This window comes from Leptopilina heterotoma, unplaced genomic scaffold (genome assembly GCF_015476425.1).
Source record: "Leptopilina heterotoma isolate Lh14 unplaced genomic scaffold, ASM1547642v1 Lhet_232, whole genome shotgun sequence".
Lineage (NCBI taxonomy): Eukaryota > Metazoa > Arthropoda > Insecta > Hymenoptera > Figitidae > Leptopilina > Leptopilina heterotoma.
The window spans coordinates 1,720,147-1,735,205 of NW_025110949.1; the positions used below are offsets into that span (position 1 = coordinate 1,720,147).

At 22.3% G+C, this 15,059-nt stretch overlaps 1 protein-coding gene across 1 annotated transcript in view; it reads right to left on the bottom strand.

Annotated features, from left to right (window-relative positions):
• LOC122502531 (roundabout homolog 1-like) overlaps window positions 1–3,759 on the bottom strand; it is a 510,500-nt gene extending 506,741 nt beyond the window's left edge. The window contains exon 1 of the mRNA XM_043612639.1: window positions 3,011–3,759. Within this exon, the coding sequence (XP_043468574.1) occupies window positions 3,011–3,071 (61 nt within the window). The 5' untranslated portion in view covers window positions 3,072–3,759. The remainder of the gene's footprint in view (window positions 1–3,010) is intronic.
• Between the last annotated feature and the right edge of the window lie 11,300 nt (window positions 3,760–15,059).

Below are 15,059 nucleotides of genomic sequence, written 5' to 3' on the forward strand. Positions count from 1 at the left end.
AAACGAAGCTAAAATCAATAGGAGACATACTAAAGACTAAACGAAACCAAAATTGAGAGAGGAGACTAAAGAAAAATAAAGGAGATATCATACTTAATGAGTGATTTCTCTTGATGGACTATACCCCAGGAATGGATCAAGGGGAGATGACTTGATTGAACGCTCACCAGGTACGATACTTAAGCATAAGAAGTTAAATCGATGAAACGATCGGACAAAAAAGGAAGGCGCTCTCACTCTCTCAGGTTGAGAGTTACGGGTGTATTTTACATATTTAAATTGGAAGTGTCGATTCCCTCGTTCTGGGGGATTGACAGCCGGCGGATCCCAGCACCCGTTCACCAACGAAATCTTTCACCAAAGCAGTTTACTCAACGAGAGCCCAAAATACCTTTTCTCTCTCTCTCTTTCTCTCCGCCAATATCAAATTCTGTCCAATGAGATTTTTTACATTTACACAACAGAGGAAAATCTTAACAGATTCCCTTCAAATCAATGTGGATTTTCTATTTGAAAACAAATATTATTCAATTTCCAAACGAGAGTTCTTGCTTAATTGATTTCCGAAAGTTTTCAAGTTTTAACCACAGAGGAAGAATATAATTTAAAGTTTTAAATATATACTCGTTTTAAAAATTTATTTCGGCTTAAGGGGGCTTGTCTAAAGTCGTTCTGCGGGGAGAGAAAAATGTATCTATCCCGCAGTTAAACTCAATTACTATTATTAAACTCAATTACATAAAATTTATTTAAAATAACAAAGTTTTGATTAAAACCAAATAATAATTTTTTACATCAGCAATTCGTAAAAAAAAGAAGTAATTATTAGAAGAAAATAACTAATTTTTAGAAGAAAGTAACTAATTATCATCAGAAAATAATTAATTACAAGTATAAAATAAGTAATTACCAGCAAAAAATAATTCATTACTATAGTAGAAAATAACTAACTGTCATCAGAAAATAATTATTAGTAGAAAATAACTAATTAGAAGTAAAATAAAAATAACTAAGGCGAGGTTCAAAACATTTATAATCAACAATTTAGAAGAAACAATATTTTTTCTGCGATAATATTTTTATAAATTTTTCTTTTTAAATGTTTTATATACTTTAATGAATAAATTAAAACAAAAAAATTTGTAAACGAAATATTTTGATAAAAAGAAACAAAATTTTTGTTTGCCTAGTGAAAAAAAAATTTTCTTTCAATCCTTAATCATAAAAGTTGTGAACTTCACTGGCGTGGAAAACAATCAATAACTCTACTTGTGAATTAATTACCAAAAATTTTAGTTATTTTGACATAACCTAAAAAAATCTAATCTAATCTCTCTACTAATCTCTTTGATTAGTAGAAATATTACTATTTGAATCAGTGACTGACTTCTTACTATCAAATTAATTATTTTTAAGTATAACTCAAATTCAGAGAGAAAAAAAAGTCTAAAATTAAAATTTTCTTTTTGCTGTCAATTTTAATTTTTGCTTCTATTAACTTTTACTTTTTCTAGAAATAAATTTTACTAATTTTTCTACTAAAATTTACTTTAAAAATTGTGATAAAAATACAGACAAAAGACGTGTATATTTTAGCAAAAAGTCAGTAAGTTTTAAAATAGAGTTAAAATTTGTACAAGAAATTCTTTTAACAAAACAAATATTGATTTGACAATAAAAGAAAATTTGACAAAAATGGCTTGATAATTGAGGAGAATAGAGAGGAAAAAAAGGGAAAGAACTACCCGGTATTTATCAATAATTATTGAATTATGAATGCCTGGTTAAACATATACGTTTTGGAAATGGATATTGTATATATGAGAATTTACATTGTATATTATGGAACGTGTTGATATTTGTTGAATGATTATATAAACTAGCTGTTCAAACTTATATATGTTAAAAATTATTGTGGATAATCATCAACTATATAAGGGAACTACTTACTCACGTCAGACGAGACACAGAAAAGTTATTTTTAAGGACGTAGTATGGATTATAATAAATTATGTGTAACATCTATGTCGATCCGAGCACTGGCTGTCTAGCAATCATAAATTATTCCAGCATTTGCCATTTTTATCCGAACATATAGGAAACTATAGTCTATACAATTATAACTGGTTTTTAAATATCTTCATTCTACCATTTCTACCGAAAAATAGTTTCGGTCGAAAGGACAAAATTTTCAAGCACTTGCACTAGAGGTGATGATAATATATTTTATAGTAAAAATTATAACCATTATTAACTATTTTAGATAGTTATTACTATTGAAATTGTCAATAATCAAAAACTACTGAAAGAAATCTATCCTGTAATTTTTTCTCTAAACTTATAATTAGGTGCAACAATCTATAAATATTAGCAACAATTTGCTTTACTATCCAATTAGTTCAAAACTACGTACACTAAAAAAATATTGCTTTTACGGTACCACCATTTATGAAGAATGCCGTGTTGTGAAGATATTTTCCAATAATTAAGTATTTAACGTAATTATACACTATCTAGTTTACCAACCACCTTTCATTATAATTTTCTAAACAGAATTAAAATGACATGGAAAACAAACAAAAACTTAATGTCACTTTTACAACACTGCAATCGACTTTAAAATTATGTATAAATATATTTTCTCAATATTTTTTTAACCTACTGAGAATTTTTAAATGACAAAAAAAATTACACAGACAAAAAAAGACAAAAAACTTTTGCTAAAGCACTCTAATAGTGTATAAATAAAAACACGAAATTATTCGCAACACGAGTGACATAAAACATAACCTACAAAACTGTCAAGTCAACAAAATACTAACGGAATAATTATTACCTAATTTTGTATCGTGACCAAAAAAAAACTAGAGCATCAACTTGCGAAATATCAACAAGTTTTTTATCCCGCACACTCGACAAAAAATACCGGCTAAATGATACCCAGAATTCCCATCAATCGATTATTCCGAGGGATTTCAATCGAAACAATAATAATTATAAAGAAACAAACCTTTAACGGAGAATACGAGTGCGGTGAACAGCAAAAAACATTTGGTCCGTCGGGGCTCCATTTTCACTGATAATATCCAAAAAAAAGGAACTCGATCTCCAAATAATACAAAATGACTATCACAAATTCATTATTAAATTGTTGTAAAAACTCACAAAAAAAATTCCACTCGCGTTTAAAGTATCGGAATACCGACGAAAAAAATAAAAACAAAATCAATTCGAAGAGAAGTTTTAAACTTTCACACAAATATTGTGAATATGACTAATATTGATCATGTGTAATAAATCCATTACACTTTCATTGTTATTCCCTTATCATATCCAAAGTAATAATCGCAACAATCGCCATTTTGCGGCAATTAACAAATGTCAATTTGCCGGGAAAGAAAACTTTGAAACTATTATATCAAAATAACATCAAAAATTTTGATGTTTCCGTACACACTGTTCTCACTGATTAAGGGGAAAAAAAACTATAATCCTGGCACAATTTTAATAGTAATATTATTTACTATTCACTGCACACTTTTTGTAAACATGTTGAAAACTATTGAATAAAAAAAAATGTCACTAACTTCGCGACGTCAAGACTTTCCGTCCTGTATTCACTTTGTTCCTGAATGAAATTAACCGATAAAAAATATTTCGTTTTGTTATTTACTTCGAGAAATCGTTGTCCACATTAAAAATGTGGACTCAAATGAAAATATACGGACTGTATTCAGAAACGCAACTGTTGACGCGATGGTCAACTCACGACTGGAAATTGTTGGAGGCGCCACGCGCCGATTCGACTCTGTTCGACTAAACTCGACTACCGTCGGTTATGCACTGAGTCGCGCGTGCGCATTACTTAATTGCGCACGCACTAAACATTTTCTATGTGTTAGAAAATTTTTCTATGTGAAAATATATATATATATATATCATTTTTCTATGTGTTTTATTGTTAGTTTCAGTATTTTTGCATATTTTTTTTTAAATTTACAGAAAATTGTATAAAGTGCACTGATTTTTATTCGAAATTGAATTGTTAAAATTAAATATTTAATACTCAATGAATGGATGAATCTATTTTATTTGAAGCGCGAAATAGAATAGATGCATTATTCAAAAAAAAGGGTTTACATTTTTAAATCCGTTAAAAAATTGGCGCGAGTACTCTACTTTAATTTGAAAATTTAAATAACCATAAAAGTGATTTCGATTATACATTTATTAGAACTACTTTTTATGTAACAATCACACGTCAAATTGAAATTATATAAAATTTATTTCTTTTGGAATAAATTTAAAAACGTTTTTAAAAATAATAAAAAATTTACTATGGTTTTGTATTATTGAGTGTGACTTTTTTCTTTATTGGTATATTATCATCGTTCATGATAAGTTAATTGTTAATATTTTTAAATATAAGTTAATATTTTTAATTATTTATTGGCTACTTAATTATATGTTGTACTAATCTTATGATAGAATTTTTGTTCTTTTTTTTAAATTTTATAAATATAGAAACAAAAAAATTAACATAAAAAAGTTAAATTAAACTTTATTTATTTATTTACAGGAATTAACAATTTTATTGAAAGTTTAATTAATAAACAATTGGAACCAATTATTAATTTCTCAATATGATACAATTGTCACAAATTATTTTTATTATTATTTTTTTTGTATTATTATTAATATATTATTATCTGAAATTTCGCCTGTTTTTAAAGATTTCTAACAAATTTTAATTTGAAATTATTATTCAATGATTTTAATAAATAATAACATTTTTTACAGGGATTCAATTATTTTCATAAATACATAATACAACTTATCACAGACTTTCAATTATTTTTAATTTTTAATACAATTTTAATGGAATTCCTCGAAAAAAGTAATTATTCTTGAAAATTTTCTTGAAATTCAGCAAAGAAATTCAATTATTTCAAAAACTTTTGCTACAATTTATTTATTACAATTTAAGTATTATTTTCAATACATTTTTAATTAAATTTCTTTAAAAAAATGAATTATTTTAATAAACAATGAAATTCTTTGTAAAAATAAAATTTTTTTCAAAATAATTTTCATAAAATTCTTCGTAGAAATTTAATTAATTTCAAAAATTTTGGGAAAATTTAATTATTTCCAATGTCTACCATTTCAATAAAATTTTACAAAAGAATTCGATTATATAAAAAAAAATTTTAATAAAATTCGTCTCGGGAATTCAATTATTTTTAAAAGTATACCAATTCTTCGCAGAAATCTAATTATGTTCAAAAATTTACAAAAATTCTCGTCAAAATTTCAATTATCTTTAAAAAAAATAAAATTCCTCTACGAAATGCAATTATTTTTAAAAATTATAATAAAATTCTTAGCAGCATTTCAATTATTTTCAAAAATTTTTCTCATTTCAATTATTTTTAATATCTACTATTTTAATACAATTTTTTAAAATAATTCAATTATTTAAACAAAATTTTAATAAATTTTCCTATACAATTCAATTATTTTCAATACAATTCTTCTTAAGAATTCAATTATTTTCACAAACAATACATTTTTTATGGGAATTCAATTATTTAAAAAAAATTTGAATAAAATTCTCGAGAATTAAATTTTTTTTAAATTTTGATAAAATGCTTTATAAATTTTAAAAATTATAACAACATTGATCATAGAATACAATTTTTTTTGTAAAATATAACAATCTTCCTATTAGGAAAATAATTATTGTCAAAAATGTGTGTAAAAATCTTCGAAACAATTCAAATATTTTCGTAAAAAATAAAATTCTTTGAAGCAATTCAATTATTTAAGAAATTTTAATAAAATTCTTCCCAAGAATTATGTTCAAAAATTTACAAAAATTCTTGTCAAAATTTCAATTATCTTTATAAAAAATAAAATTCCTCTTCGAAATTCAATTATTTTCAAAAATTATAATAAAATTCTTGGCAGAATTTCAATTATTTTTAATACAATTTTTATCAAATTTCTCGAAAAATGAAATTATTCTTAAAAATTTATTAAAATTTGTCAAGAGAATTAAATTATTTAAAAATGTTGTTGATAAAGTTCTGTATGAAAATTCAATTTTAAGAAACATTTAATTATTTAATAAAATATTTATTCTTGTCGTTAAATAATTGCATTCTCGTAGAATGTTCTAATAAATATTGATGTAAAAATGAATTTCAGTTAAAATTTTAAATTATAATTAAAAATTGTGTAGAATTAAGTTTTTTCAAAAAATTTAATGTATTTTTTTAAAAATTATTTAAAGTTTTTAATTTCTAATACATTTAATTGAGGAATGTCAGAATAATCGAAATTTCATAAAATGAAATTGTAAAAAAAAAAGAATTTGAAAATTCTCAAAGAAATTTTTTTAAAACTTGTTAAAAAAAATTGACCTGAAGAAGAATTTTAGTTAAAAATTCTAGAAATGAATAATCGTAATGATGAAAATAATTTTTGAAGAAGTTACAGTAACAAAGTAGCAAGTTTTAATTATTATAAAACATGAAGAAAGCGATCACTCCGAGTCGAATACTCGGAGTGATCGGTATCTTCATGTTTTATAGTAATATTCTTATAAGTTACTGAATTTGAAATTTTTGAAAATTTTAATTTCTATATGAAAAAATAATAATGATTAAATATTTATTTAAAAATGAAGTTATTGATATTTTCGAATTAAAAACCTGGAAAAATGCCGTTTTTTAATCTGGAAAACCTGTAAAAGTCAGGAAATTTGAAAAGAGCAAAAGCGTGGCAACCCTGAATTTATATCTAATTGAGAATTTGAAATTTCATTAGTACCCTACTTTATAATCGAAAATGACTCACGTAAAAAATTGTTACGAAATATATAATAGGAATAATAATAATAATAATAAATAGTGAAGAAGCAAAAATAGAAACGAATGTTCTTTCTTGTGATTCCGCGAATGAAAATCCTTTTAATAGATTCCATTTCAAAGAGTTTCATCCCATAACAAAAGAAATTCTTCCATTCAATGTTACTATTGCTCACCGAGTGCTTGTATGCGATAACGACCATTTGTCTCGAGGCATTGAAACACGACATGTAAATGTAGAGATGGTCCACTCGACATAATCAATTTTCTTTGCAGTTTGTATAAGAGATTTCTTTTTTTTCCCCTTCCCTTTCTTTTTTTTCCATTACACCACGTAATTTCGACTCTAACTTACACTTGTACGTCTACCTTGTCTGTATAATTTATAATTGACATATAATTCAAAAATTTATGTCAAAATCATAATTCAAAATAAAAGTGTATAAGTATATTTTGGTGGGGGCGCGCACGAGTCAAAAAGAATGAAAGAAGAAAAAAAAAACATATCGCGATGAAAGTTGAACCTTGTAAGGAAAACATGTAATAAATAAAGACTAGTGGGAAATATGGCGGATTTAGAAGCTTAAGTGCCCTAGCTCCCCTTCATCCCTTCTGCATAAATATATATCTATATATCTCTCATAATATATATTACATACATCGTTGTGACAAGAACTTCTGACAAACGGCAATATAAAAATTGCCGCTTTATCTTTGAATGCAAAGAAAAATATAACTTCTTATTTTATTCTGAAAGTTTAAGTACCTACTTGTGGAGAATTCGTTATTATATTGTGTACCTAATGTAATAGAAAAATCAATATGTAATTTAAAAATTTCCATCGAAAAACAATGCCAAAACGATTTATTCAATATGAAATATTTTATTGTTGAAATAATTTTTATCTATATCAATAAAAAATGTTTCAAACGAATATTAAAATATTCCATCAGAATATACGCAACAGAACATTTTAATCGAATTTTATCAAACACAATCCTATACATGAGATTTTAGAAATGCTTTTTTTTAGAAATACTCTTTTGGAATTTTAGAAAATATTTCTTAACAAATAAATTAGAAATCTTTTCTGAAAGTAAAAAAAAAATTTCTATTTTTGATTAATTGAACGAATGAAAAATTATTATTGTCTGATAAGAATTTTAATTTCCGGGTAAATAAATGAAAATACGCGGTTTTTTATAATTAAACGTTGATCTTTAATATGCATGAATGTGGCTCGAGCTGTATGAAGAGGAAAAAATAGAAAACAAAAAAAAAACTAACGCACCAGAAGAATCTTTAGATGAAACGCGAAATTGCTTTTGTGTCGGTTTTCTTGTTTTTTTCGTGTTTTTTTTTTTTTTTTTTTTTTTGCTTTTATTAGATAGTTCCTTCTTCTTCAACACCATCGACATCTACAACAGTAGAGCCAGATGGTTTGTGTCTTTTATAGAACCGTTTTCCCATCTGTCGAATCTGAACTTCTTTTTATTCGAAAAGTTCAAAAGTCACTTTTTTTCGAATTAACTTTATACCATAACAAATCCACGCGGTAATTAGTTTGTTTGTTTAAGTACAAAATTTCTAAAAATAGGTCTTTTAAAATTAATTAGTTGGTAAACTTTTTTATTGCAAATCTAAATTTGAAGAATTTTTTATTGTAATGGTAATGTTACTATTTATTTATTAATAAATAAATAATTATTTATTAATAAATAAATAATTATTTATTAATAAATAAATAATTATTTGTTAATAAATAAATAATAAACTGAAATAAAAAATAATAAATAAAAACAAACAAATTTTTAAAAACACTGAAATAAAAATAAAAAAAAATAAAGAAAATAAAAAAAATAATAAAAAATAAAAAAAAAATATAATAATAAAAAATTAGTATTAAATTTCAAAAGAAAGTTTTCTTGTAGACTCTACGTACATATATAATAATTTTTTGAACACCGAGTACATAAGGAAGATTGTTGTTTAAAATGAAAAGGGTAAAGAAGTACGTATATAAAACTTGTTAATATTTTTTTCCCCCTTTTTTTGCTATAGGAAACAAAAAAAAAGGGCAAAAGTCTAATGGTTTGTAGAATGAAATATGTGTATTTAGTTTTCCTAGCCTCCGACGCTCGAGTAATTAGCGCGATAATTAATGATTATCGGTCAGTTTGTACGCCAGATTGGAGCCTTATAAATCAATTAATAACGGAACTTGTTTGTTTGTGCCTCCGGCCAACGGGGAAGTCTTTTTTTTCTCACATACTTTCTAAACATCCAAAAGTCTATCAATCAGATTTCAAAAATAATTTTTAGCGAAAAGATTAAGTCACGCACATGTCGAAATTTCCTATTGTAAATTCAATAAAAGAAAAAAAGATTTAAAAAAAAACTATTTTTACTTTACTATCTCTCTATGATCTCATATATATGTAATGAATGTATAATCTCACTTGTATTTGATTTTCTATATAAAATCTTGAAGGAGATCTTTAAATTTTTTATTTGTTAATTTAAACTAAGAATATTGAGATTAAATAAAGGCAAAATTAAAAAAAAGGCCATTTAATTGTACCTAACTTGCACTAAATTCAATTTAATTAATCATGTTTTATCACAAGTAAATATAATCATAAATTTTATTTATTTCTTATTGTAAATTGATATAAAAAAATTATTATAAATAGAATTATATTTTTTAAAAAATAATAAAATTAAATATTACAAAAATTGAATAAATGTGTCCATGAATAAATGAATTAATTAAATAAAATATTTTTATTAAAATTATTCATAACTAGCCAAATTATATTATATTTTTAAAATTTAAAGTAGTAAAAAAACTTTAACAAATTTTGATACTAATTTCAAATTTGACATCAGATTTTCAAAATTAAAAATAATTAAACTTTCTTGTACGAGGAGAATTGAATTTCGCAAAAATTGTTATTTGATACTTAAATTAAAAATAATCTTCATTACGAAAATTTTAATTATTCTGAAGAATAGAGAAGGTAAAAAAATTATTATATTTTTAACTTTCTGAAAAAAGAATATAAACAATATTTTTTTAGAGAATTTCCACTACTTTTAATTCGCTAATTTTCAAAAAAATTTCAAAAAAATCAATTATTTAACAAAATTTTATGCAATTTTTTTTCACAATAATTTAGTTATACTTTCACCAATAATAAAACTTTTCATGAAAATTCAATTTTTTAAAAAAAATTTTTGATTAAATTCTAAGCATGAATTTAATTATTTTCATAAATGAAGAAACTGATCGAAGAATTTTAATTATTTTTATTACTAATTTAAAAATTAATAATCGAAAAATTCAGTTTTTTCACAAATAAAGTTTTCCACAAGAATTCAATTATTTAAACTAATAAAATTTTCATAATATTTATTATATTTCGAAAATATTAATTATTTAAAACAATGTTTATAAAATTCTTATGAAGAATTCAATTATACTTTCAAAAATAATAAAATTTTTCACAGAAATTCAATTATTTTTAAAACATTTGAATAAACTTTTAAGCAATAATTGAATTATTTTCAAAAATAATAAAATCTTTCTCTGTAATTCAATTATTTTTGAGAATTTATAATAAAATTCCTGGCAACTATTCAATTATTTTCATAAATAATAAAATTCATAGCAGGATTTCAATTATTTACATAAATAATAAAATTCATAGCAGGATTACAATTATTTTTCAATTATTTTCCTGTAAAATATACAATTTTACAGAAATTGCTCAAAAAATTTAATTATTCTTAAAAACTTAATTTCAATTTCTAGAAAAAATCAATTATTTAAAAAAATGTTTTTTAATATTTTTTGGAAGGATTGAAAGGATTAAATAAAATTATTCGAAAGAAATTAATTGTTTTAAATACAATTTTAATTAAATTTTTTTGAAAAAATTCAATTATTTTTTTAATTTTTAATAAATTTTTTCTAAGAATTCAATTATTTACACAAATAATTTTTCGAAAGAATTCAATTATTAAAGATAAATAAGAAAATTACTTCCGAAAATTCAATTACTTTGAGGTATTTTAATAAAATTCTTTTCAAAAAATTCAATTATTTTCATAAATAACAATGTTCATCACAATAATTCAATCATTTTTAAAATTAATAAATTTCTTCTTGGAAATTCCATTATTTTCAAAAAATTCTAATAAATCGTTTGCAAGAATTCAATTTTTTTCATAAATAATAAAATTCATAGCAGGATTTCAATTATTTTTAATATACAATTTTACAAGAATTGCTCCAAAAATGTAATTATTCTTAAAAAATTAATTTCAATTTCTAGAAAAAATCAATTATTTAAAAAAATCTTTTTTAAATATTTTTTGGAAGGATTGAAAAATTATTTTCAAAAATATAATACAATTGTTCGAAGGAAATTAGTTGTTTTAAATACAATTTTAATTAAATTTTTTTTAAAAAATTCAATTATTTTTTTAAATTTAAATAAAATTTTTTCTAAGAATTCAATTATTTACACAAATAATTTTTCGAAAGAATTCAATTATTAAAGATAAATTTAAGAAAGTTACTCCCGAAAATTCAATTACTTTGAGGTATTTTAATAAAATTCTTTTCAAAATTCAATTATTTTCATAAATAACAATATTCATCACAAAAATTCAATTATTTTTAAAATTAATAAATTTCTTCTTGGAAATTCCATGATTTCAAAAAAATTCTAATAAATCGTTCGCAAGAATTCAATTATTTTCGGAAAAAATTTAATAAAATTTCCCAAAGACATTCAATTATTGACAAATTTTTTAATAGAATTCTTTGTAAAATTTAATTATCTTTTAAAATTTTTCGCAATTCAATGATTTTTAATATCTACTATATTCATAAAATTTCCAAACAGAATTCAATTATTAAAAAAATGGTTTGTTAAAAATTTTCGTAAGAATTCAATTATTCTTTTTATGAATAATAAAAATTTTCATCAATTCAATTATTTAAATTAGAATTTGCATAAAATTATTCGAAAAAAATGAATTATTTAAAAATTGTTATAAAATTGTTTGCAAGAATTAAATGATTTTTTATAAATATGTATTTTAAATTCTTTCATGAATAATAAAATTCGTAGCAGGAATTCAATTTATTAGCAGGATAAGAAAAAAGTAAATATTTTTGATGAAAATTAGAAAAAAGTCAGGAAAATAAAGAATATGGAATGGAATTTTCGTCAATTTTGTAAAGTGAATAAAACGAGTTTTTTTTTTTTTTTTTGTTTTTTGACATTAAAAAAATGACAATAACCCACAAAAATTAATTTTCAAAACAAATTAAAATACTTTTACCATATACACGAACTTTGAAATTTAATAGAAAAAAACAACACTTTCTTATATGTGATGAGAATATATGTAAAAATAGAAAAGAAAATTTTTTAATTACGATAAAAATAATAATACTAGATAATAGTTTGAAAAAAAAAAAATAATTGAAAAGAAAAATGGAAAAAGAAATTGTTTATAAAGAAAGTTTTTTTTTTTGTTAAAATTCGACTCCGATACATAACGCGCTGACTATAATTACAGTGTTATTTAGTATTATTTCAATTATCGCGTGCCACACGTTTGCTGATAAGTCGTTGATACCAGCCTCTCTCGTTGAGTCAATGGTGGTAATTTAAAAACACGAAACGACCACACGACCCCCTTCAACTTTTCTCTTTCACCTCCTCTCTATTGCATGTCAAGAAACTTACAAAGCTTCTTTTCTCGTTAGTTTTCATTATACTTCACTTCCTCTCATTATTATAAACAATGTTTATTCAAAAAAAAAAAAAAAAAAATTTTTTTCTTTTCATTACACGTTCCTTTGGAATATTTCATTGTTACATTAAAAATATTACATCCATCTTTTAGGAATATTATTTTATTTAAATAATAATTATTTAATTAAATTTAATTATTATAAAAAAAAAAAAAAAAAATTGTTTTGCTTCTTATTACGCGTCTCTTTGGAATATTTCATTGTTACATAACGAATATTACATCCATCTTTTAGGAATATTATCTTATTTAAATAATAATTATTTAATTAAATTTAATTATTAAAAAAAAAAAAAAAAAAAAAAAAAAAATGTTTTGCTTCTTATTACGCGTCTCTTTGGAATATTTCATTGTTACATAACGAATATTACATCCATCTTTAAGGAATGTTATTTTATTTAAATAATAATTATTTAATTAAATTTAATTATTAAAAAAAAAAAAAAAAAAATTGTAATATAATTATGTAAGTAAAAACTTATTTGAACTTTTATTTATCTATTAGAATATTAACGAAATAAAAAAGTATAAGAAATTTGAAAAATCGTAAAAAGATATAAATATTGAAAGAAAATTTTTGCCAAACAGTGTGAGGAAAATTGCGAGTGCTTTTGACCATACCCGAGTATAGCTAAGGAGTTTCTCTATACTCCTCGAAACCAACTGATGTTCTAGGGGATAATATATACAGGGCGTAATTCACATGCGCTCCAGTAATGTTATCTCGGTTTATATTTATGATCCAAACCGCAGCAGGCCAGAGTGAAAAAAAAGAAGAAAAAAAAATAGAGAAATGAGAAGAAAAGGAAATGGATATTACGCGAAATTTTATGCTCCAAATTCCGTAAGGCTATTCCGAATCATGATAACAGAGTTAATATCCAGTGAGCACTATTATACGATTTTCATCATTTTATTTTTTTCTCTCTCAGACAGCAGAATATTTATTGTATTAATTTTCCCCCCTTTTATTCATATCGTAAATCTGAATTATTAGATATTGTTCAATTCCTTAACTTATTATTATATTATTTTATTATTAGAATATTATAAATGTCTAATCATTAACACTATAATTTTTCTATTATATAATTATAAATAAGTAGCAATAATTCGGTATACTTCTCAACTACTTTTTTCAATATAAAATTAGCAATTTTTGAAAATAATAAAATTTAAAAATTTTTAATTTAAATTTTTGTTGAAAACACTAAAAAAAATTCAATTTTGGAGAAATTATTTAAATAAATTGCAGACATTCAATTATTTTCAAAAGTAATAAAATTCTTCTTCATAAAATTCAATTATGTGCAAAATTTTTAAAAAAATCTTGTCAAAATCCAAATCATCTTTATAAATAACAAAATTCTTCCTCAAAGTTCAAAATCATTTTCAAAAATGCGTCAATAAAATTCTGGTCCTAATTTCAATTATTTTCAAAAATAAAATGCACTTTTCTAATTTCAATTATATTGAATATCTAGTATTTTAATAAAATTTCCGAAAATGAATTTAATTATTTATAAAAAAATTCTTAATAAAACTGTACCTAGACATTTAATTATTTTCATAAATAATAAAATTATTTTTAAATAATTCAATTATTTTTAAATAATTCAATTATTTGCAAAGAATTCAATTATTTTCTTAAAAAATAATTAAAAATTCTAGAAAATAATAATTGAATTTAAATAATGAAAATAATTTTAAAGAAGTCACAGTAACAATAATCTCTTAATATAAAATAATGATTTTATCACTCGTTCATCTTTAATTATTATAAAACCTGAAGAAATCGATGACTCCGAGTCGAAGACTCGAAGTCATCGAAATTTTCATGTTTTATAAAATTTCTTTTATAAGTGTTGTTTAATTTCAAAATGGTTTGAATTTAAAATTTTCGAATGTCTTAATTTCTGTGGAAAAATAATAATAATTGAATATTTATTTAAAAAAGAAGTTATTGATATTTTCAGAAAAATTTTACGATTAAAAGAAATTCGTTAACAAATTTAACCAAACATTTTTTTAAGTAAAATTTTTTCCTTTATTTTCTAAAAATTTAAAAAGTTTCAATTTAATTTTTAATTAACATTTGTAATTGAGAAAAAGAATTTATAAACATAATTTTTGAACAATTAACAATTTTCTAATATTTTTTATAAATGAAAAGGAAATTTTTAAAAATCTTTGTTACTAAATTCTCTATTGATTCCTCGATGCCGATTTTTAAATTTTTGTTTATTTATATTTATTTGTTTACAACAAAGTATATGAAAAAATCGATATGTTGCTATAAAATAAAGTTTTTAACATTCAAAAAGTTTTTAAGTACATTAAAAATTATATTTTAG